General features: G+C 47.7%; 1 protein-coding gene across 1 annotated transcript in view; it reads left to right on the forward strand.

The window, feature by feature from the left end:
* HGD (homogentisate 1,2-dioxygenase) overlaps positions 1-20,206 on the forward strand; it is a 247,906-nt gene that overhangs the window by 112,295 nt on the left and 115,405 nt on the right. Inside the window, exon 4 of the mRNA XM_086935628.1 lies at positions 9,880-9,985. Coding sequence (XP_086791754.1) covers positions 9,880-9,985 — 106 coding nt within the window. The remainder of the gene's footprint in view (positions 1-9,879; positions 9,986-20,206) is intronic.

The raw sequence follows: 20,206 nt of genomic DNA on the forward strand, positions 1-20,206 counted from the left end.
GTTCAACACACTCATCAAACCATTCAAACATTGTACAACTTGGGGTTCACCATCAACTACACCAAGTCGCATCTCCAGCCCTTTCATATGCACCAATATCTGGGGGCTACAATAAACACATCTATAGCTCTAGCGTATCCCAGTCCAGCTAGGATAGCGAGCATTCAAGCCTTAGTCAAGAAATTTCAAGATCAACACTCTCTCCCAGCCAGAGTGTTCATGCAACTCATAGGCATCTCCTAGACCACACAACTCAGGGACGATAGACCACTCAACAAAAAGTGCTCCACATCAATCACCTGGAGCTGCTAGCGATATTCCTAACACTAAAATTGCGCACTCCCGTTATCCCCACCCTCCTCACCCCCCACCACACAACCTCCGCGAACGTCGCAGATGCTGCTGTAATCGATCACCCATCCGATCTCACTTCCCCACACCCCTCATGCATTGGCGATTATCATCCCCTTTCACACATCACCATTACCCCCACCCTCCTTATTCCCCACCCCACTCCTCACACAAGTCGCGCAGAACCCACCTCCACCACCTTGAGCATACCTCCCGCGTCCCGCGACATGACCAACCCTCACCCTCTCTCCCCCCCCACTCTCTCTCCCCACTACCCCACCCCATCGGCCAGACTCACGGAACACTCCACTTCCCTCAACATAACCCCTTATCCTTTATCCCCTCCCATTCTTAGCCCTCACCCCCCTATTGTCACTCCTTCCCTCTCCAGTCTACATTCATCCCTCAACTCACCCACACCGCCTACCACAAGCGCCATCACTCACGCTATCAACCGCCCCCTGTCCTCATCCCCGACCCGGTTCACAAACTCTCTCATCCTTCGAACGCTACCCCACCTACTCGGACCGCAGAGCCCTGCTCCATCGCGCGCACATCCCGGCACATGCGATCCAGTTTCCACCCCATTACCCGACTCAAACACTCACCCACTGCTCTCACTTCCAATTCCATCCCCAATCCAACACTGGACATGATCATCTCCACCCTCCTACAAGTCAAGGAAGAGCTCCACAACATCAAAGAACTTCTTCTCACACACCCCAGGCACCCACTACCCTACACTTCCCCGCCCAACAAGGACTCCATTCGCCCCTCAAACCGTTCCACCCTGCTCTCCCCGCGCTGGCCCTCTATCCCTGATCGCAAGGCCACCGGCCGTCCCCGTCGCACCCTAAACACCCTTTCGGGCCGAGACTTACACAATCTACTCTGCTCCTATGGCCCAGGTCCCACAAAACGCTCACCCACAACACACCTCCCCATACCCACGATTCTCACAAATCCCCTCAGGCCACCCACACTGAGCGACAGAAGTTCTGTCCCTTGTAATCTCAAAAATATCCCCCTCTCCTTAGAACATTCTCCCACCCTCCTCACCCCTAGACTAAAGTGTATCCTGCTCAACTGCAGATCGGCCCGGAGACACTCCTCTGGCATCGCGGAGCTCATCTTATCAAGGGGCATTGATCTAGCCATTCTGACTGAAACGTGGTTAACTGAAACATCCACACCTATAATGGACATACTAGTCCCCCCCAACTATCGCATTATTAGACTCGACAGGAATGGCAAGACGGGCAGGGGAATTGCATGCATCTACAGGAGCAACCTAGCTGTCACTGAAGGCCCCTCCCCCTCCCTCTCCGCCTGCGAACTCATCTGCCTTGAGATTACTAGTGAGGGCAAACCTGTGTGGTCCCTTCATGTTATTTACCACCCACCCGGTGACAACTTCATCTTTTCCCAACAACTAATGGACACGATATCCACCAACGCCGGTCGACAGCTCAATCAAATTTACCTGGGAGACTTCAACCTCCATTGGAATGACCAGAAAGACACTGTGGTGAAGAGCCTTAAGACTTTCCTCGACGCGCTTGACCTCACCCAAATCTGCAACGGTCCAACACATGAAAAAGGCTCTATCATTGACCTTATCATCGCCAAAGAAGACTCTACCCAACTAGTCGCAATCGAACCATGTGACTGATCAGACCACCACATCATCACCTTCTTCATCAACGAAAAAGTCAAACTTAACCCGGCGCAACCTGCCAAAACCAAGATTTGGAAGAGGGACCTGAAGAACCTTAACCCCAAGTCCTTGCCTGCCCACACAGGCAGTCTCCTTCTTCCCCCGACGGACGTCTCTGATGTGCATTCATTGACCAACCTCTACCTAGACTCCATGTCAACAATAATCAATGAAGCCGCACCCTTGAAATTGAAGAGAGTCTCCACCAAGAACTCGAACCCATGGTACGATGGCAGACTCAATGAACACAGACGTGTGATGCGCTTAGCTGAGCGCGCGTGGAGATCGGACCCCTCAGCACTGAACCTTAGAACGCTTAAGAGTAAGAGAAACGCTTACTTCAGAAAAATCAAACGCTCGAAATCAATATTCTTTAGCCAACAGCTGGATCAAGCTAAAAACCGACCAAAAAAACTGTTCGAGTTAGTCAAAACCCAAACCAAAACGCAACCTCCACAACCCAACAACTTAACAAAGGCTATCCCAAGTTGCGAAGACTTCTCTGCTTTCTTCAAGCAAAAGAACGACATTATAAGAAGCGATCTCATCAAGGATGTAAGTCGATTCGCCGGCTCCATATGCATAACTAACACTCATGCTAAAAACAACGCTTCATGGACGTCCTTCGACACCTATTCCGAAGAATCAATCCACAAGCTGCTGGTCACCTTGAAACCCGCCAATCATCACACAGATCCCCTACCTGCCAATGCTGTTAAAGTCCTCACCCCCCTGTTCCTCCCACTCTGGACTAAAATCATCAACTGTTCCCTGCAACAAGGGCTCATCCCAGATTCCCTCAAGATTGGGCAAGTCACGCCTATACTCAAGAAACCCACAGCTGACCCGGCCGACCTAAACAACTATCGTCCTATCACCAATATCACCACTCTAGCAAAACTGTTAGAAAAATGCGTACAACTCCAACTGACAAAACACATTGAGCAGTTTGACCTCCTCAACTCTCACCAATCCGGATTCAGAGCAAAGCATAGCACGGAAACGGCCATGACACACATAATAGATGATGCCCTCCAAATCCTTGATCACAATGAGTCTTGCCTCCTCATCCTTCTTGACCTCTCTTCAGCATTTGATACGGTCAAACACGAGAATCTACTGGAGCTCCTAAATACCAGAATGGGCATATCCGGGACGGTTCTCAAATGGTTCACGTCCTTTCTGCACAACCGTTCTCAGAGGTTCAAGATCAACAACGCACTGTCCTCGCCTGTGCCAGTAACACTGGGCGTTCCGCAAGGTTCCTCCCTATCCCCCACATTGTTCAACCTCGTCATGGAACCACTCACCACCTTGCTTCAATCCTCTAAGATACATTTCCATATGTACGCCGATGACACTCAGCTCTACCTCAAGCTTCAATCCCCTGAAGACATCAAACTGTTGAATGCCACACTAAGAAACACCCAAGCTTGGCTGGCCGACAATCACCTCAAACTAAATGCTCTGAAAACTGAGTTCCTTCTGATCTCTCCTCCTGCGAAAAAGGCCATCACCCAAACCTGGCTCAATCATCTAACCGCACTCAATGTCCAACCCACCATCGTGGACTCAGCGAAATCCCTTGGCATCACACTGGACTGCAATCTCGACATGCAGCAGCATATCAGCATAGCAACTAAAGGAGCCAACTTCCAAATCAACACGCTGAGAAAACTCAAACCCTTCCTACCACCCAAGGACTTCCAAACGGTGGTACAAGCCTTAGTCATTCCTCGCATAGACTACGGAATTGTGGCTCTCAGCGGGCTCCCCCTGACAACAACGGCTCCCCTAAGAGCCTCCCTGAACGCGGCCGCGAGACTCATCACCGGCTCAAGAAAACACTCGCATATATCCCCTGACTTAAAAGCCCTGAATTGGCTGCCTATTGAAGCCAGAATTCAGTTGAAAATTGCCTGTATGACACACTCGGCCGTACACCACAAGGCACCCAACTACCTCTCTCATAAGCTGACCATATCAGGAGGCTCAAGATCCAACAGAAGCACAAACACTCTCCTCCTGAAACCACGGAGATTCCGGAAGGAAAAAACATACAAACGCTCCTTCTCTGGAATGGCACCTAGGATCTGGAATGCACTCCCGCCAGAAACCAGGCTTATCCCGTCCACTATACTCTTCAAGAAAGAGGTGAAGGCCATCCTTATGGCTAAATACACCTGAACACTATTGATACTGGAACAATGACAGAATTTGGCTCCCTCATTATCGGCTGTCTGAATACTTACCTTTGTACACTAGGACTTGAGTGCCTCAATAACCTGCAATGCACCCACTACTGACTACTGCTCTGCCTTCAACATTGTGTTTATTCACCCCCTGGGGTGCTATAATCTTATCCGTTTAGACATTGTACTGTTTCCATATTATTGTTTCTTGATTGTTATTACTCTGTATACTCTTGTATGATTGATACCCTATTTGCAACTCACTGTCTACGGATTCTCATATTGATTTAAGAGTCTTGTTTATCCTACCTACTGTTTCTGTAAAGCGCTCTGATATCTGCAAAGATCTTGTTCGCGCTATATAAAACTTTAAATAAATAAATAAATAAATAAATAAGTACATGTACAGAAAAAAGCTGTCTAGATCCGGACGGACAACATGACAGCCTTGTACTATATACAAAAACAAGGAGGCAAAAATTCTCTGCAACTGTCCCATCTTGCACAAAATATTTGGAGATGGGCCATTCCACAAAAAATATATCTACTGGCCGAACACCTTCCAGCTGTTCACAATCAGATTGCAGATCTGTTAAGCCGACAGACAAAATAGATTCACGAATGGGAACGACATCCACAAGTTCCTCTACCATTTTTCCACAAGTGGGGCCAACCAGACATAGATCTGTTCGCCACACACGAAAACGCAAAATGCCCAACCTTTGCCGCCAGGTTCCTACACCCGTTGTCCAAGGGCAATGCGATGTGGATGAACTAGTCAGGCAGATTTGCGAATGCTTTTCTGCCACTCCCACTAATACCACTAGCGGTACGCAAACTAAGACAACAGTCTCTAAAACTAATCTTAATAGCTCCCACATGGGCACGCCAACCATGGTTCCCAACGCTGGTAGAACTCTCAGTAGTTCCACACCAAAGACTGTGCCTGTCCCCATCCCTGCTAACGCAGAACCATGGAGAGATCAGGCATCCAGATCCAAGTCAACTGAATCTGGCGATCTGGCTCCTGAAGTCTTAGAGTTTGGTTACCTTAACCTGCCACCAGATTGTATGAACATCCATAAAGAAGCCAGACGACCCACTACTAGAGCTTGCTATGCTGCAAAATGGAAAAGGTTTGCCATTTACTGCACTAACAATCATATTGATCCACTAGATGCTTCCATCCAGAATATCATTTGCTACCTACTGCATTTACAAAAATGTAATCTAGCATACTCATCTATCCGTTTACATCTTGCAGCTCTTGCTGCATACTTACAAAACAGACATCACTTGTCACTATTTAGAGTCCCAGCAATTAAAGCATTTATGGAAGGACTAAAGAGGATCATTCCTCCTAGTTTACCACCCTCTCCAGTGTGGAACCTCAATATTGTTCTTACCAGGCTCATGGGACCCCCATTTGAACCTCTACACAAGTGTGAACTACAATTCCTCACATGGAAAACAGCCTTCCTAGTAGCCATTACTTCTCTTAGAAGAGTAAGTGAAATTCAAGCTTTCACTATACAGGAACCATTTTTACAATTACATCGTAACAAAGTGGTCCTCAGAACAAATTCAAAATTCCTTCCTAAAGTAATCACTCCATTTCATCGTAATCAATCAGTGGAGTTACCAGTGTTTTTTCAAAACCCAGACTCCGTAGCAGAAAGAGCTCTACACACCCAAGATGTGAAAAGAGCCCTTCTTTATTACATTGACCAAACTAAATTCTTTCACAAAACAAAACAATTGTTTCTAGCTTTCTCTCCACCACATAAAGGCAATCCCATCTCTAAATCTGATATTGCAAGGTGGATTGTAGAATTTAACCAAATATGCTATCAAAAAGCAAAACGCACATTATCAATTCCTTCTAGAGCGCATTCCACACGCAAGATAGGAGCCTCTATGGCTTTCTTAGGGAACATTCCCCTAGAAGACATCTGTAAGGCAGCAACATGGTCTACAACACACACCTTCACTATACATTATTGTATTGATGTGCAAGCCAAACATCAAGCTGCTGTAGGCCAAGCTGTCCTCAAAACTCTCTTTCAAACTACTGCAACAGATACAGGTGACCACCGCTAGGTTAGACACTGCTGTATAGTTTATGCTAAGTGTGAGATCTGCAGCTCATATGCCTCGAACGGAAAATGCTACTTACCAGTATGCATCTGTTCTTGGCATGTAGAGCTGCGGATTCTCACACGCCCACCCGCCTCCCGGGACGTGTATCTGTTCCAGTTTTATCTTAATTAGATATACACACATGAACATCTTTTTTCTTTCCACTAACTCCATAATTTTCCATAATGGCGAAAAACAATCTAAGGATGGAGTCGATACCCATGCGCACTATCATCCAAGGGCGGAGTCCCCTATCTTGTGACTACAAAGACTTCTTCTAAGACGACAACAACATGCAATCATCCGAGCCCAACACCAGATGGCGATCTAATGCTAAGTGTGAGAACCTGCAGCTCTACATGCCAAGAACAGATGCATACTGGTAAGTAGCATTTTCCTACCAATTCACATTGAAGACTGTAATAGACCTTTTCAAGGTACCTTTGTATATATTTTATTTATGTATTGTGAATCAATCACAAAGGAACGTCAGAGTGCAGGATTTGTCGGAGCTTCTGCTGCTCATGTATGAATGGTGAAACATCAGCGTAGTCAAGGGTTTGGGCAAGTGGACACTCAAAGCTCCTACCCAAGACACGTGCACCCAGTGGCGTTGGAATTAGGGGCCCTGGAAGTGCTGCAGCACCTCCATAAATATTGGCAGAGTTTAGATTTGAGAATGAACAGTAAAGTGGCCCTTCAAAAGTTGTTCTTCAGGCGACATTTGTTGTGTTTTCAAAGACTATCACCTACCCCTATGCCCCTTTAGTGAGGCAATGTTATTGCCAGCACCCTCACTCCAAAACTTGTTGCAGCACCACTGCCTGGAAGCCTGCAGTTCTTTTTGTTTGGAGATAACCCCAAGGTCCTGTCGTGGTCCATGTCTCTGCAGGCGTTGGACTTCACCGCGGAGCATAAGGTAGCGATTTGCCAGAAACCTGGCGGCCAGCATGAGCTGGGGGCGTTGAACAGCTTACTGGTGCATTTGTAAGCACTTGAGGCCTGCAAAATTGCTCCAAGCTTTGGGAGACGAAAAGACCTCTTTATGGAAGAGGTTGTTTATGTGTGCTCCACTTGTCAAAAATTGTCCCCACAGTTCCTTGGGGCGAATCCAAGATCTATTGTATAGTACATCGTGCCACAGTATCTAGGGACTTAAAGACACATGCATCAAGCCATGCTTTTGCGAGACCTTAATTGCGATTTTTAAGGAATCGCAATTAAGGAATCGCAAAAATCTATGCATGTAGAAATCTCTTAAAAAATAGTGATTTCTAAACATTCCTTAACTGTGAATCGCAAATTGCAAGTCGCAATTAAGGAATACCTCCCAATTCATTCCTCTGGGCGTAAAGGCTCACAGGAATGAATGGGAATACATTTCAATTTGCGATTCTCAATTAGAGATTCTCAAATTGAGAATGCAATTGCAAGGGTACCAGGGTGGCAAAAGGACACCCTGTTGCACCCCTGAAATCTGCATTTGAGTACATCTTGCACACACGGATGCCCCAAGGGCATGTGTGTGTGTAAAATGGAACTTTAAATAATGCACTTTAGTGCATTTTTCAAAGTTTTTGCAAATTACCATGAAGTTCAAGGTAATTTGCGCCCCCTATTAGCGAAATCGCAATTTTTTTTACTTTAATGCATTGCATTCAAGGAATCTCAATTTGCAATTCCTTAAATACAATCGTAATTTAAGTAATCACAATTTAGAGATTACTTAAATTGTGTTTTTTGCATTTTCGATGATGCATCCCAAATGCAAAAACACCGGTTGCAAATGAGCAGATTCTGGGAATCTTCCCGTTTGTGACCGGTTTTTCTTTTGATGCATGTGCCTGATAGTAAGTAGTACTGGTATGCAACTGATCGGATTGAAGTTATCCTTTACAGTGAGAGTTTAATTTCCCCTCTTTCTGGGTAATGCCTCTGTATATGATATATTTTTGAGTGCATTAGGCCAGTCACCTTGTTCAAAGGTTAATGGAATTTTAAGAGTAGTTTGGGTTCCTGCAGTCTGCTGTTGCAATTTACAAAATGCTATAAATGTCGTCGGTGGGAGGAGCTGGAGCTGAAAATTGATAAGAGCCTTTAGGTAGTTCCAGCTCCAGAAGCTGTACAATTTGTTATTGAACATGGCGTTGAGCGACAGAGGGTGAGCTAGAAGCGCGCAGGCCAGACATGGTGAGCTGGGGCAGTGAGCTCACAATCTTACCCTAATGAGGGCTTTACAGAGCAGCAAGAATAGACATGGACAAGATATGGACCAATGAAAAATAGGCCACGTATTGAGGAAACAAGAGGGTGCTAGGTAACATAGCCTTACGCCATTCATGTATCTCAAGGTCTCACCCGAAACAGGCAAATAATTCACAAGAGAACTATAGCCAGGAATACTGGTTTTGAATGCTCCATCATCCCAGTGGGAGTGGAGCTTTTCTCTGGTTGGACAGCACTTGGTATGTCCCTTCAGATTAACTAATCAACCAATCAGTGAGAGAACCAGACAGTGATTAGAGCCATTCTCTGTTACTTACAAGTGCCTGGTTGCAATATGGCTGCAGATCCACGCGTGACCTGGTGTCGTCAGTAGCTGATTTATCACTGGACAGAATATTACTGCCTTCATTATTGCTAGGGCTCCCGGGTTTATGGTATTTATGTTTTTTATCATTTCCGTCTGTATCCATATTTGTTTGTTGGCCATTTCAATGGTATTTATTCATGTTTATTGTATGTTTTGAGAACAAATAGTCTTAAAATGATATATTTCCACATTTATTTAACTGATAAACATACACTCATACCTTGATGCTTGTCGCATTTTAGCAAATTAAGAAGCGAAATATAGCAAAACACTACACCCACAGGTAAATATTAGCATTATATACAAATGTATGTGAACAAATCCCTGTATTTAAGGGAATCTCATCCTGTTTTTAAAACCCCAGGGTGTCTATCTGCTTAGCAGTTGGTCCTGAAGTCATGAAGAACAAGGAGAGTCGCTCACAAGAAGCACAATATTCTGTATTTTTCGTCTTTTAAAAATAAATACAGACAGGAAATGCACTGTTTTCTGTCTGTATGTATCTGTAAAAATCAGTAAAACCGGAAAACTGGAAGCCTTATTACAGTTGTGGAAGATGTTGCCACACAACCTAGATCTATTGCAGACTGAGGCGTTGGGTAAACAACATTTACCTCAAATCTTTTTCCCCGAAGGGAATCACAACGCTGTTGTTACAACGACCGCGTTGTAATTCCCCATTGACTGGAGTTGGAATAGTAAATTATATTATTCCAACATTCAGCAACCCCCCTCCGCAAGTCGTTGTTCCGACTTGCGGAGTAATGGTATGCGGAATCACAACGAAGGTCGTTGTAACGACCGCGTTGTGATTCCCTGAGGGGAAAAAGAATGCGGGATATCAAAGTATATTCCTTCTAAACCTCATCTTTTGTTTTGTTTTCTAGTTGGCTTTATCGAATTCTGCCATCAGTCCGTCACAAGCCCTTTGAGCCGGTAACCCAGGAACTGCTCACACACAACTGGGATGAAGTGGAGCCGGACCCCAACCAGGTACTGATGCTGCTGTGCAAGTGTTTATACGCTTTAAATAAACGAGCACACATGTGGTATGTCGGGCTGCATAAGTGTTTAGAGATTGCACACCAGTGTGTCTTTCCAGGTCATTCTTCTATTGTAACTGCAGAATTGTATGCTTTGTATTTTAGTGTATTTACACACTAGTAAACCACTTGTCCTGGACCATTTTGGTAAGGGGGTGTACATAAGTTGTCATGTAAATGTTGTTGGTAGGCCAGTGTTATAGTATAGGCATGTTATTGTGGACACATGTGTACCTGCTCCAACTGCGCTCACATGTGCATGTCCACTATATGCACTCCTGGTTACTTTTCCACAGTGTGTCCTTCCAGATCCATGTTAAGATTTGTGCCAGTTGCCTCAAACACCATGTTGTCTGCTAGATGACAGCACTGACTCATTTGGGCAAAGATAACCCTCAGGTGAAATGTAGTTTCAGCCTTTTAGCCTCCGTGGAGTGCACATGTACACCTGGCAATTATATTGTAGAGGTCTCTTATGCTGCAGCCGAGTCTGGAAACATATTAGTCACTAATCATTTGGCCCTGATGATTGACTCTTTGTACACACCAAATACGGTCACTTTATGCGGTTCTAATGTGAACATTCCCTGTGCGCAAAACACACCCAGTATTTATGCCGTTGATTGCATTGATCTCATACATGTCCTGTCATGGATAAAAGATTCACTAATGTATAAAAAAAAACAAAAAGTGATGGATGGAATGCTTGAATTAATCTCAGCCACTCGTAATTACTTGGGGCCGCATACTAATCCCTCGTTATTTTGGAAACAATACCACCACAGTTTGGACACAGCCATATGCAAATCAGTCTTGAACCTGCTCCTCATGGGAACAGTCCAGCCCAAACAGACAAGCCAGGTCCTCCCTGGACCAGAAACACGCATCCTGGGACCAGTTTTAGAGTTTCACCCCTCATCAGCCAGGCTAGCTTGACTCCAGTGGCATGGAAAGCACGGGACCCATGTCTGGGCATAACCTGCCAACTAAGGGTGAACATAGCAAACACAAGGAGATGATGGACGGAGCACTGAAACTTTTCAGACACTCACCCCCAGTCACTATTAGATCTGGGTTAAATCCATCGTCGTTTTTAAGCTCAAATCCGTCCGATTCGTGCGCCGCACGGCTGTGCTACAGGTTGCATTCACAAAGCCACGTTACTCTGACTTACCACATAAATATGACAGTTCCTCGTTTTGGTGGAGAAAAATATCGAATTGGAACTTACCAGTGTCACAATGCCAGACTGGCAAATTTTTAATTTGCTGTATTACCAAAATTAATAAATGCTAAGAAATTGAAATTTATGTTATGGACCCTTTGCTTAGGACTTACCATTCCTAAAACATTAGACATTTTGAGAATTAATTAAAAAAATAATTGGTAGATCGATTTTCGATAACAAAAAATATAAACGTGGTGCTGTAGTCTATTTACTATTTCTGTGGCTGCATCACACAAAAGGAAGACGGCTCCGGAGAACCAGGAACAGAAGATTAAAGGGTAGGTGTACTAGGTTGAAGGTAGATGGAAGGGAGTGGGAAAATAAAGAAGAAAACAGTGGGCAGGGCGGAGTGGGAATGGGTGATAAGGGGGGAATCGCATTAAGTTTGTAAAATTCATAGCGTTATAAAAGGAGGGAAGGAAACAGATAAAGTTAAAGCAAAGGAAGAGGATGCTGGGAAGGGAAGTAAATCGATCTTACCTGGATTAATATGAAGATAGTGCTTACCCATCCATGAAGGGATAGTTATTAAGACCTTCAAGCAGTTTTCATGGATAGAAGCAGTAAAAGAAGGAAAAGGAAACATTTTTGAGAATTGACTGCATACAGGTGCACGTGAGCGGGACTCCAAGAGAATCCTGTTAAACTCTATAGCATAAAGAAGTAAGGGCCAGATGTATGTAGCTCGCATTTTGATATTCGCTAATTGCGAATCACAAGAATTCACAATTAAGAAATAGCAAAATGCAATGTATGAAGGTGTATAGTACACCTTTTGCGATTCCTAAGGGGTCGCAAATGACCTACCTCAGGAATATTAATGATGCAGGTCGCAATCTGCGACCCCCTAGGAATCGCAAAAATCACTGGGATGGTGGCCTGCTGAGATCAGCAGACCACCATGTCCGTGATTGCTTTTCAATAAAGCAAACTTTTTTTTTTTTTGTAAAACACACCGTTTTCCTTAAAGGAAAACGAGATGCTTTACAAACGAAAAATCAAAAGTTTTCTTTTAATTTTTATAAGAGCAGGCAGTGGTCAGTGGGACTACTGCCTGCTCTTAAAAATAGTTAACAAATATTCACAAAGGGGAAGGGATCCCTTGGGGACCCCTTCCCATTTGCGAATGGGTTACCACCTGTAGGAGAGTAGGGTCTGCAGTCCTATGATCACCCAGATTTTTTGCTTTTGTTTCACTGGTTTACGACTTTCTCTGGCTGTGGGCCTGCCAATCAGACCCACAGCCTAGCTGTTCTCTCTCTAAATTCCGATATGTGCCCTAGGTGCATTTACCAATTGGTACTGGGCCACCTTATCAGACCCTGTAACTCAGGGCATAGGTGTACCCAGGGCTGCCAGGGGCTGCAGCATGTATTATGCCACCCCTGGCTGGCCTCGTAAATTTGACACAACTGGCTGCACGACAGCTGGGGCGAAGACGTGTAACCACCCTTCGCTTTAGGTATAGTAGCTCTATATCTAACCATACAATGGACACCCGAGTTCCTATCAGTCACTCCTATGGCAGGCCTTAACAATCCTGAAGGCAGAGTGCGTGGGCTCGTGTGAGTTAGGCTCAGGCCCGAGCCGAGCCCGGCTGCAGCTTGCGGAATCAAAACCCAATAGCTGTTCCATGATAACGCGTACCATCTCGGTAACTTCGGTGTCGCGTTATCAAGGCATGTCGAGTAAGGTGTCATACGAATCGGGATGCTGCCCTCTCACCAACTCTGGCGACGAGGTTAGCATTCCGCCCTTCTAGAGGGACACGACATGTACGTAACTGTGAACCCCGGTTAAAGTTAACGAAAGCCTCAGCTCCACAAAATGGATGCTGCCACCACAGACACAAGTCTGACCTCCTGCTGCTGGGAGTCCTTCCAGCGAGGAGCACTTGGACAAAGGGTTTCCTGTCGAGGGCGCTGTTCGCACCGTCCCAGACAGGGTTTGTGTATTCTGGGTAGGTAGGGCTTTGGCGAGAAGGTGACTGCGGAGTGGCACCCCGGTGCTCACTACGCATCTGCCGGTTAGAACCAGTTCCAGGGGCGACAGCCCTGGCCTGGGGAAAGCCCGGCAGGGGAGAGGGGCGTAACTACCCCCCTTCCTGGTCCCACCCTTAGGGCAGGACCTAGTCATGTACCCACCCCTTCCTTTAGAATAAAGGCCGGAGCGGGGACCCTTCCAAATTAGATCATCTTTGAATCAAGAATACTTTCTACGAAAGGACTTCAAGACTCTTCTCAAGATTTCTCCCTTGTGGCTAAGGAGTAGTCACCCTGCATCAGCGGGCACCATCTAAGAACTCTACGGTTTGCTGTAAGTCCTTCCTCAAGGAATCCGACGGCCCAGCTCGACGAGAACCGGCTTCCCTGGCACCTCTGACCTCTACCCACGTCATCAGCTCAGCTGTGATCTGTGGGTGCGACGAGACCTCGAGGGACCGGCCATCATCAGAACCTGCACGCTCTTAAAAACCAGCACGACCATCGAGGTAACTCTCTGGTGAGTGCTCTGGGGTCCGAGAAGCCCCGACCCTGAGCCGCTCCAGCACCGAAGTGCAGTCTCCCAGCATCTCCACGATCTGCGTGGGGCCCTTCTGCTCGCTGCTCAGCACGTTGTCTGGTCACTAGCCGCTGGCTTGTGCCCTTCTGTGACGACATCCGAGAATCATCACTGCCGGTCTGGTTGCTCCAGACTGGCCCTTGCTTCCATCTTTCCGAGAAGCACCCCGGACCCTCCTGGTCCACTCAAGACGCCGACAGCGACATCCGTCGTGGGACAGCTCGCACCTCCACCGTGGTCGCCGACAACGCCTCCTGGTCCGAGAGACTGCAGAGCCTAGCGTCGCCCACTCACCTGGTCGAGGTGACGGCCAACCGGTGCCTTCCTGGTACCCTCTGACTACTGGCTAGTAGTACGAACTTGGTCCCCTCTGCTTTCAGGTTTCATCAATCTCCGATCCAGGCTTGGATCTCTACGAACTATTCAGCACTGGTCGCCGGCCAGCAACTCCTTTCTTCCGGCTCCTGGCTCGTCAGCGAAGACCCCGACGCCTGTAAGACTTGTGCAGCCGCAGCCCTCGTGGCTAGGTAACTCGGCATTTCGGTGCCTGCATAGCCTCCTTACTCTAGGGTCCCGAGTCCCTCGCTTCCGACTTGCCTTAACCTTTCCGTGTCCCCGGACACTTGTTTTAAACTGTGCACTTGAAGTATTTGCTAAAGAGATTTGGTTTGTGCTTAGTACCCTGTCCTCATAAAGAGTACAGGGCTGTTGTGATTCTTAATAAATATACTGTTTATTTTCATAACACTTGTGTGGTGTCCTTTCACTGGGTGTTCAAGGGGTACATGTGTGGTAAACAGCTGGCTTAACACGCCCTCTCGAGTCTTTAGCCTTAGACTGCTCGTATCCACGCTACTAGGATAGCTGGTCTATAGGTTGACTTACAACCAAACACCATAAGGGTCGTTGGAACGATACATAGCGGTCGCTAGAATAGCGAACGTTGCATATCGGGCCAACTTCTCACATTGGTGAGCAGCGGTTGGGATTTGAGCTTGCTGTTGTTTTACCACACGTATCCTAAGAATATCTTGTTGAAAGATCGCACAAGTACTGTTAGTACATATAACTAAAGCTTAGAATACTCTGAGTTCTACTGAACCAGCTGTTGTAGCTCCCCAAGGCTTAGCACACCTTGGCTACAACTCTTAGCAAGGGTACAGTAGGAAAACACATAGTGTAGGTAGGTGCATCACTTACACCACACTAGAAACAGTATGTCGGGCCAAGGAGGAAACTCTGAGTCTCCCCTTGTGTCAGTTGACCCTCCACAGGTCATCCCTTCAGGATATACTGTGCTGAGCTTCAAGGAGTTAAGACGATTATGTCACTCCCGGAAGATTCAGCAGGGGTCTAACCCCACAACGTCCTTTCTGATTGGTCTCTTGGAGACTTATGATGCCAGAAGAGCTGAGAAACTTCGTAGCTCTTCTAATCCAGAAGGAGACATGCCTCCCCTCGAGGGAACCCGGGACGATCCTGACCTCATTCACCTCGCAACCGAGAACGAGGATGTGGAGGAGGATGAGGATGAGGATCTCTCTGGGGACGAGGCAGATAAGGGACAGGTAGAAGTCGTCAGACTAACACGGTCCAACTTAAGCAGACACGATAGTGGTACGGGGGGAACCCCGGCGCTACTGTCGGTTCCGCTTAACCTGGGGAATGGACGAGCCCGATCTCTGTCAAGAGACTCTGGCAGATCCCTCCATACCAACGGCTCTCACAACTCTTCTCAAAGAGGGATGACGTCCCCTCAGAGGAGAGTGTACGAAGCGAAAGAAAGGGCAGCTAATCTAAGGATCGAAAGGGAAGAACTTGCCCTGGCCAAGGAAAAGCTTGCTTTCGCTAGAGAGCAACAGTTAAGTGGGGCAATCCCCACTGGTGGCAGCAATGTACCTAGTAATAGGGAAAAGAGTTTCGATACGAAACACCTTGGGAAGATAGTGCCCCCCTTTAAACAAGGGGACGACATCCACAAATGGATTACTGCTTTGGAGAGGGCCTGCACTGTGCAAGGTGTTCCCCAGAGTCAGTGGGCAGCTATCTTGTGGCTCTCCTTTGAAGGTAAAGGAAGAGACAAGCTCCTCACCACAAGGGTAGAGGACGCTAATAATTACCAAGTCTTGAAGAATACACTCGTTGAAGGGTTCGGCCTAACCACTGAGCAGTACAGGGTGCTGTTCAGGGATACCCAGAAAACGCAGTCTCAAGATTGGTCTGATTTTGTCGATTGTGCCACTAAGGCTTTTGAGGGCTGGTTGCTGGGCAGTAAGGTTACTGATTATAAGGGATTGTATAATTTGATGATGAGAGAACAAATTTTAAACAATTGTCAGAACCAGTTGTTGCATCAGCATCTTGTCGACTCGGATCTGACCTCTCCCCAAGAATTGGGGCAGAAGGCAGACAAATGGGTTCGTACGAGAGTTAAACAGAACCAGGGCCAGAATCAAGGTGGTCAGAAGAAAGCAGACCAAAAGGGTAAAGATTCTAAAGGGGAACAAAATGACCAGAAGTCTTCGACAGGTCCCCAACAACCCAAAGAGGGTGGGGGTCAGGCTCCCCAAAAGAAGAAAGAAGGCCAATCCAAACGATGGTGCCAGTACTGTAAAAGTAAATCTCACTGGTTTAGTGAGTGCACCAAGAAAGGAGGAGGGCAGACTCCTGCCACTGCAGCCCCTAAGGCACCTGTGCCCCCTAGTACAGTCAGCAGTGGTAGTGCGCCTCCCAAGGGTTTAGTAGGGTTAACCTTGGGTTCTGAGGGGCGTGACAACTTAGTTGGCACGCTCACTCAGGCTGTCCTTGTCAGTACAGGGGACGCGGACGTGTCCCCTGACGTAAGCCCCAATACCTTGGGCAAATACCGACAGACGCCTTTCATAAATGGAAAGATGGCGCAGGCCTATAGGGACACTTGTGCCAGCGTCACCATGGTGACGCCTAACTTTGTGGACCCTGGACAGATCATGCCAGGTACAGAATTCCTGGTGACCAATGCAAGCAATGTCACTACCAATCATAGTATGGCAATTGTAGCTTTCTCCTGGGGAGGGGTAACTGGCCAAAAGAAGGTTGTAGTTAGTCCAGACCTCCCAGTGGATTGTTTGTTGGGCAATGATTTGGAGTCGTCACAATGGTCAGAAGTGGAGCACCGGACTCACATGGAAATGTTAGGTTTGCCAGCACATGTGTTCGCTGTGACTAGGTCGCAGGTCAGGAAATGCCCCACTGAACAGGTGCTGGATCCTGGAACAACGGACCAGACACCTCCCAAGAAAAAGAGCAGTAGGGTTAAGGCTGCGCCTTCCCCCTTGCCCCAGGTCGAGGATCAAGTCTCAGAGGAGGCTGACCTACAGGAATTGAGGGAAACTGAGCCGAGAGAGTTCGAACTTGATCAAGTTGAATTCTTGGGCTCAGGGGGACCCTCAAGGGAAGATCTGGGGAAGGACCAGTTAGACTGCCCTTCTCTTGAACCCCTCAGACAGCAGGCTGCTGCTGAGGCTGCTGGGAACGCCACAGGTACCCACAAGGTATACTGGGAAGATGGACTCCTGTACACTGAGTCGAGAGACCCCAAGCCTGGCATGACCAGGAGGCTGGTCGTCCCCTTGTCTCAGCGTGGTTTCCTACTTACCTTGGCCCACGAGATTCCCTTAGCAGGTCACTTGGGCCAGACGAAAACGTGGGACAGGCTTGTCTCGCACTTTCACTGGCCACACATGAACGAAGATACCAAGGAGTTTTGTCGCTCCTGTGTCACTTGCCAAGCCAGTGGTAAGTCAGGTGGCACGACAAAGGCCCCCCTTATACCACTGCCTGTGGTGGGGGTACCCTTTGAACGGGTGGGGATCGACATCGTCGGTCCCATGGAACCACCTACAGCATCAGGGCACAAGTTTATACTGGTGGTAGTGGATCATGCCACCAGGTATCCTGAAGCTATTCCCCTTAGGACCACTACAGCACCTGTTGTGGCAAGAGCCCTAGTTGGAGTGTTCTCCAGAGTGGGCTTCCCTAAGGAGGTCGTCTCCGACAGAGGTGCAAACTTTATGTCGAGCTACTTAACTGCTATGTGGAAGGAATGTGGTGTCAACTACAAGTTCACTACACCCTATCATCCACAATGCAATGGGCTTGTTGAGAGATTCAACAGGACCCTAAAAGGGATGATTCATGGACTACCGGAAAAGCTTCGGCGTAGATGGGACGTCCTGATCCCCTGCCTCTTGTTCGCCTACAGAGAAGTCCCACAGAAGGGGGTTGGCTACAGCCCTTTTGAACTTTTGTACGGGCATCCTGTAAGAGGACCCCTGTGTTTGGTGAAGGAAGGATGGGAGAGACCTCTCAAAAAGCCTGCAACCAACATAGTGGACTATGTGCTCGGCCTCCGCTCGCGGATGGCTGAGTACATGGAAAAGGCATCTGAAAACCTTAAGGCCAGCCAAGAACTCCAAAAAGCTTGGCATGACCAAAAGGCTGTCTTGACTGTTTACCAGCCCGGACAGAAGGTGTGGGTGTTGGAGCCAGTGGCCCCAGCAGCACTCAAGGACAAATGGTCCGGGCCCTACACCATCCTGGAGAAAAAGGGAGAGGTCACCTACCTGGTTGACCTGGGAACTCCCCGGAGCCCCCACAGGGTGCTTCATGTCAACAGGCTCAAGGCATATGTCGACAGGAAGGACATGAGTTTGCTCATGGCCCTAGATGAGGGACAGGAGGAGGAGAGTGACCCTCTCCCCGACCTGCTCACTCAGAATCCTGACGATGGATCGGTAGATGGTGTTGTCTTTTGTGGCAGCCTCTCCGAACATCAACAGAGCGACTGTAAACAGGTTCTTCAGTCGTTCAGACATATGTTTTCTCTAACACCCAGCCAGACCGATTGGTGTACCCATGAGGTTGACACTGGTGACAGCTTACCCGTGAAGAGTAAAATCTACCGGCAGCCTGATCACGTTAGAGACTGCATCAAGAGTGAAGTGCAGAAAATGTTGGAGCTGGGAGTCATTGAACCCTCGGATAGCCCTTGGGCTAGTCCCGTAGTTCTAGTGCCGAAACCTCACACCCAGGGTGGTAAGAGAGAGATGAGGTTCTGCGTAGACTACAGGGGTCTCAATGCAGTCACTAAGACTGACGCCCACCCAATACCAAGGGCAGACGAGCTTATCGATAGATTGGCTTCGGCCAACTACCTAAGTACGTTTGACCTGACAGCTGGGTATTGGCAAATCAGGTTAGCTGAGGACGCCAAGCCTAAAACCGCATTTTCAACCCCTGGTGGGCATTATCAGTTCGTGGTGATGCCCTTTGGTCTGAAAAATGCACCTGCCACCTTCCAACGGTTGGTGAATCAAGTCCTTACTGGGCTGGATGACTTCTGTGCGGCGTATCTTGACGATATTGCTGTCTTTAGCTCCACCTGGGAGGATCACCTGGTCCACCTGCGGAAGACATTGGAGGCGCTGCAAGCAGCAGGCCTCACTATCAAGGCCACCAAGTGCCAGATAGGGCAGACACAGGTTGTATACCTGGGCCACCTTGTAGGTGGAGGCCAGGTTCAGCCACTGGAGAGCAAGATACAGTCGATCAGGGACTGGGCTCCTCCAACCACCCAGACTCAGGTTCGAGCTTTCTTGGGCCTGACTGGATACTACCGGAAGTTTGTCAGGAACTAGGGTTCCATCGTGACACCATTAAACGAACTGACAAGTAAGAAAATGCCAAAGAAGGTTCAGTGGACAGCGAGCTGTCAAAAAGCATTCGATGACCTAAAGCAGGCCATGTGCACGGCGCCTATCCTCAAGAGTCCGGACTACTCCAAACCATTCATTGTCCAAACAGATGCTTCTGAGTTGGGTGTGGGAGCTGTTCTTTCTCAACTGAATTTTGATGGTCAAGACCAGCCCATTGCTTTTATAAGCAGACGGCTGACCCCTAGAGAGAAAAATTGGTCAGCTATTGAGAGGGAGGCCTTTGCTGTGGTTTGGGCCCTGAAGAAGCTGAGGCCATACTTGTTTGGCACTCACTTCAAGATTCAGACCGACCATAAGCCCCTCTTGTGGCTAAATCAGATGAAGGGTGAAAACCCCAAACTGCTAAGGTGGTCCATTTCCCTACAGGGGATGGACTTTACAGTGGAACATAGACCTGGTACTGATCATGGCAATGCCGATGGGCTCTCCAGATATTTCCACTTAGAACAAGAAGACTCACCTGGTCAAGGTTAGCTAGTTGTTCCGACGTTTGGGGGGGGGTCATGTAGGAGAGTAGGGTCTGCAGTCCTATGATCACCCAGATTTTTTGCTTTTGTTTCACTGGTTTACGACTTTCTCTGGCTGTGGGCCTGCCAATCAGACCCACAGCCTAGCTGTTCTCTCT

Source organism: Lissotriton vulgaris, chromosome 8 (genome assembly GCF_964263255.1).
Source record: "Lissotriton vulgaris chromosome 8, aLisVul1.2, whole genome shotgun sequence".
In the NCBI taxonomy this organism is placed as follows: Eukaryota; Metazoa; Chordata; class Amphibia; order Caudata; family Salamandridae; genus Lissotriton; species Lissotriton vulgaris.